General features: G+C 40.8%; 1 protein-coding gene across 1 annotated transcript in view; it reads right to left on the reverse strand.

Annotated features, from left to right (window-relative positions):
* Positions 1-437: 437 nt before the first annotated feature.
* Positions 438-3990, reverse strand: part of g6fl (g6f-like) — a gene marked incomplete at both ends in the record, with an annotated part of 22737 nt that continues 19184 nt past the window's right edge. The window contains 2 exons of the mRNA XM_063193474.1: positions 438-494; positions 2305-2466. Of these exons, the coding sequence (XP_063049544.1) occupies positions 438-494; positions 2305-2466 (219 nt within the window). The remainder of the gene's footprint in view (positions 495-2304; positions 2467-3990) is intronic.

The raw sequence follows: 3990 nt of genomic DNA on the forward strand, positions 1-3990 counted from the left end.
GGATGTGTGTGGGTCAAATGTAAGTAAGTGTGACATGTTGGTGCGCAAAAGTGGTGTCTGGTCAAGATGTGAGAGAGGAGCAAAAGCTGCCATGAAGGAGGGGAGGCATCCTTATATACCTACACCAATTAAGGTGCAGGCAATTAGTCCAATTAACCCAGCCTCACTCAACTGAACAGGCCAGCTGCTCCTCATGACACCATCATGAGCCCAAGCAGCCTGTAGGTGAAACAGAGGGTCGTAACAGTGTGTGTGTGTGTGTGTGTGTGTGCGTGCGCGCGCGTGTCGGTACGAGATTGTTGAGGGCCTTGTAAATGAGGGTTGTTGCTTGTTGGCATGAAGTGAGTAGCATGCAAACTTGTGTGTGTGTGTGTGTGTGTGTGTGTGTGTGTGTGCGTGCGCGTGTGTGTTTGTGTGTGTGTGTGTATGCGCCTCACCTGTAGGTTTGGTGGTGGTGGTCCTGGTTGTGGGGGCGGGGAGTGTAGTGATGTCACCTGTAGGGGCGGAGTCAGAGAGTAAACTGTAGGACAACCAACCTGTGTGTGAGTGAGTGTGAGTGTTTGTGTGTGTGTGTGTGTGTGTGTGTGTGTGTGTGTGTGTGTGTGTGTGTGTGTGTGTGTGTGTGTGTGTGTGTGTGAGTGTGTGTGTGTGTGTGTGACTGTGTGCCTGCGCACTCTTGTGTGTGTGTGTCAGGGCTTAACACTAACACACGCCAGGTAGCCAAATGCGGGTGAAAGTCGGCGTTGGCTAGTAGATACCGAAGGTTCACTAGCCATTCTGGCGGGTCCGTTACTATTCTGAATGATGAGGCACCGCATTTTGTAGTTTTTTTCCTCGGACCGTCTTTGCTACAAAAGCAATGCAATGCGATTTCGCGAGCCTACAATACCCATGAAGCACCTGTGTCACGTGTCACCTGTGTGTCACGCACTCCAAGAATCTGATAGAGCTAGTCTTGCGAAGAGGAGTGGCAGTGAGCTATCAGCGTGCGTTTGGAAATGTCACTGAAAACCTTATCGTGAAAATAAAGTAGCGAAGTTCATCTCAACTGACCTGTTTTGCGATCTGTCATTAGTACAATACTTAGTAGTAGTGGACATTAAAATGACCAAGGCGAGAGGAAAACACGCCAGTCTGTCTTGTGAAAGTCTCGAGACTAAAGCGCAGTGATAAGACAAGGACACATGCGGCATTAATAATGTTCGGTTTAAATTATTTTCTGATTTGCCTGTATGTCTTCATACCTTAATATTCCTCCATGTTTCTTGTGCTGTTGTTCCCGACTGTCAAACGGGCTTAAACAACGCGCAGTAGTGTAGCCTTCCAGACTGCACAAAAGCATGTCCCTTGCCAGTTTCGCCTCGCGTCCGTTTGTATTTTAAAACAACTCAATATAAACGAAATGAAAGGAAGCCGTAGCCCCTTCTGTAGCTACCGCATCTGTGTGTGCTTTTTAGTGGATATAAGAAAATATTCCAGAAGAGGTGTTATTCCATATCCATGACCGAGGACAGGCGAACTTGGCAATGACTTTTGCTATCTACTTTGCGCATCAATTTGGACGGCGACCTCCACAGATTGGCCCATATGATATGAAGAAAGTGCCTTTCAGATCAAAGACGAAAATATTTTGCTCTAGTGTAACTTACATTTGTGCCCTTCCACAACACTGTGCTTGGTGTTTCTGCATGGTCAATATAGGCTATGCCATTCCTCAGATCAGTAAATCTGTTCTTTCCATAGCATGCATGCATGGACCAGTTAATAGGCCTAACAATTCTAATTATTAAGCCCTATATTATATTATATTATATTATATTATATTATATTATATTATATTATATTATATTATATTATATTATATTATATTATATTATATTATATTATATTATATTATATTGTATGTTACATTAGCCTACATTACAGTATTACAGCCTATTGTATAATTCATTCAAGCTGCTATGATGGTTAAGGAAATTATGGCTAGTGAAAAGGCCCAATGGCTAGTGAGTCAGGAAAACCACTAGCCAAAATGGCTGGTAAGCGAAAAAGTTAGTGTCAAGCACTGGTGTGTGTGTGTGTGTGTGTGTGTGTGTGTGTGTGTGTGTGTGTGTGTGTGTGTGTGTGTGTGTGTGTGTGTGTGTGTGTGTGTGTGTGTGTGTGTATGTGTGCACGCTCGTGTGTGTGTGTGTGTGTGTGTGTGTGTGTGTGTGTGTGTGTGTATGTGTGCACGCTCGTGTGTGTGTGTGTGTTTGTGTGAGTGTGCACGCTCGTGTGTGTGTGTGTGTATGTGTGTGGCCTGACCTGTGGAGGTGGGCAGGTCTAAGGTGTAAACGGCGGAAGCTGATTGGCCGTTGGGCAGGTATGCTGTGCAGGTGTACTCTCCAGCGGTCGCCGTGGTGATGGGCAGCGGAATGCTGATCCCCAGCCGACCTGCAATACTACCATCCAACCTCAAGGGGGCGCCTGTAATACAATGTAAAATAAAATAAAATAATATAATATAATATAACATAACAAAACATGACATAGTATAGCATAATATTGCCGAAGGGTTGTGCACAAGGACTTTCATGCACTTTGATAATATAATATAATGTAATATAACATAATACTAGAAAAGTGCTCAGAGACCACACCTCCGCCAAGGCAGGTCAGAATTAGATTGCGATTCTACAGCCTTTGTCAACATATTCCTTGTTTCAAAATGTCAAAATGACACATTCATGACAGTTCAGTCCTTTGCAAACCTTAATAATAGAGTGCAGTTATTAAAGGATGATGGTTCTTCTGCCATTCATCATCCAGTGAAAAGATGCATATCACCGTAGTTTAGTTCAGTTAGGGCCAAGAATACAATTAGGCTACACTTAACCATCTACTTTAATTTCGCCTTGGGATCAATAAATGATACTCTACTTTCTAGGCCTACTCTTAACCGATTAATCAACATGATGAAAAACCCATAGGCCTATTATCAGTCAAGTCAAGTCAAGTCAAGTTTATTGTCAATTTCTTTACATGCACTGGTCATACAAAGAATTTGAAATTGCGTTTCTTGCTCTCCCATGCAGACATAGACTAATCTAGGTAAGGACATAGACAGTATAGACATAGACAGTACTCATACATGGACATAGACAGTATGGACGTAGACATTGCTCATACAGACATTTAAAGTGCAAGACTGGACAACAGAAGACTTGTAGAGAACATACATTAAGAGGAGGTATTTTGTTGTTCTTTTTCTAAAAGTCCTTTATAGCGTTCTGACATAGTAATAGTAGCATTTGAAGAAATAAATAATTTAAAAAAGGTTTTTATTAAATACACCAGCAGCAGTATGTGTGTGTGTGTGTGTGTTTGTATGTGTTTTGTGTGCGTAAAAATTATTATATTTTATTATATTATATTATATTATATATATTTTATTATATTATATTATATTATTATTATATTATGTCATCCATGAACATCCCATTTGTTGTGTCTTTGTCAATTTAAGTAATTGGCTTATTAAGAAGAACACAAAGAGGATTTAAGAATGCAGACATTTTTCATTCTATTGCAATACAAGTAATTCAATTGAGTTAACAGTAGGCTACCACCAATACGGGTATAAAACTTGTGAGTGTGTTTCTGTCCACCACCACCAGAGGGAAGTGCCAGTCCGTGCAGGCAGATTAGTCATTGTTGTGAACAATACCGTCCGTGCATGGATTGGGTGGTTCCAGTTTGTAATCAATGTTCAATGCCTGCCACTTAATTATATATATACATATATATATATATATATATATATATATATATATATATATATATATATATTTATTATATATAATTGCGCCAATCTACATGGTTATGTACCACCCTTAATAACAGCTATGTTGTCTGACTGGGTGTTAGTAAGAACGTTATGTATAGGTCGTTGAAAACATTAGGCTACCAGAGGCGTTCATTGGGCTAGAAAGAAACTAGAGTGATGACGTT

The sequence above is a fragment of the Engraulis encrasicolus genome, unplaced genomic scaffold (genome assembly GCF_034702125.1).
Source record: "Engraulis encrasicolus isolate BLACKSEA-1 unplaced genomic scaffold, IST_EnEncr_1.0 scaffold_418_np1212, whole genome shotgun sequence".
NCBI lineage: Eukaryota > Metazoa > Chordata > Actinopteri > Clupeiformes > Engraulidae > Engraulis > Engraulis encrasicolus.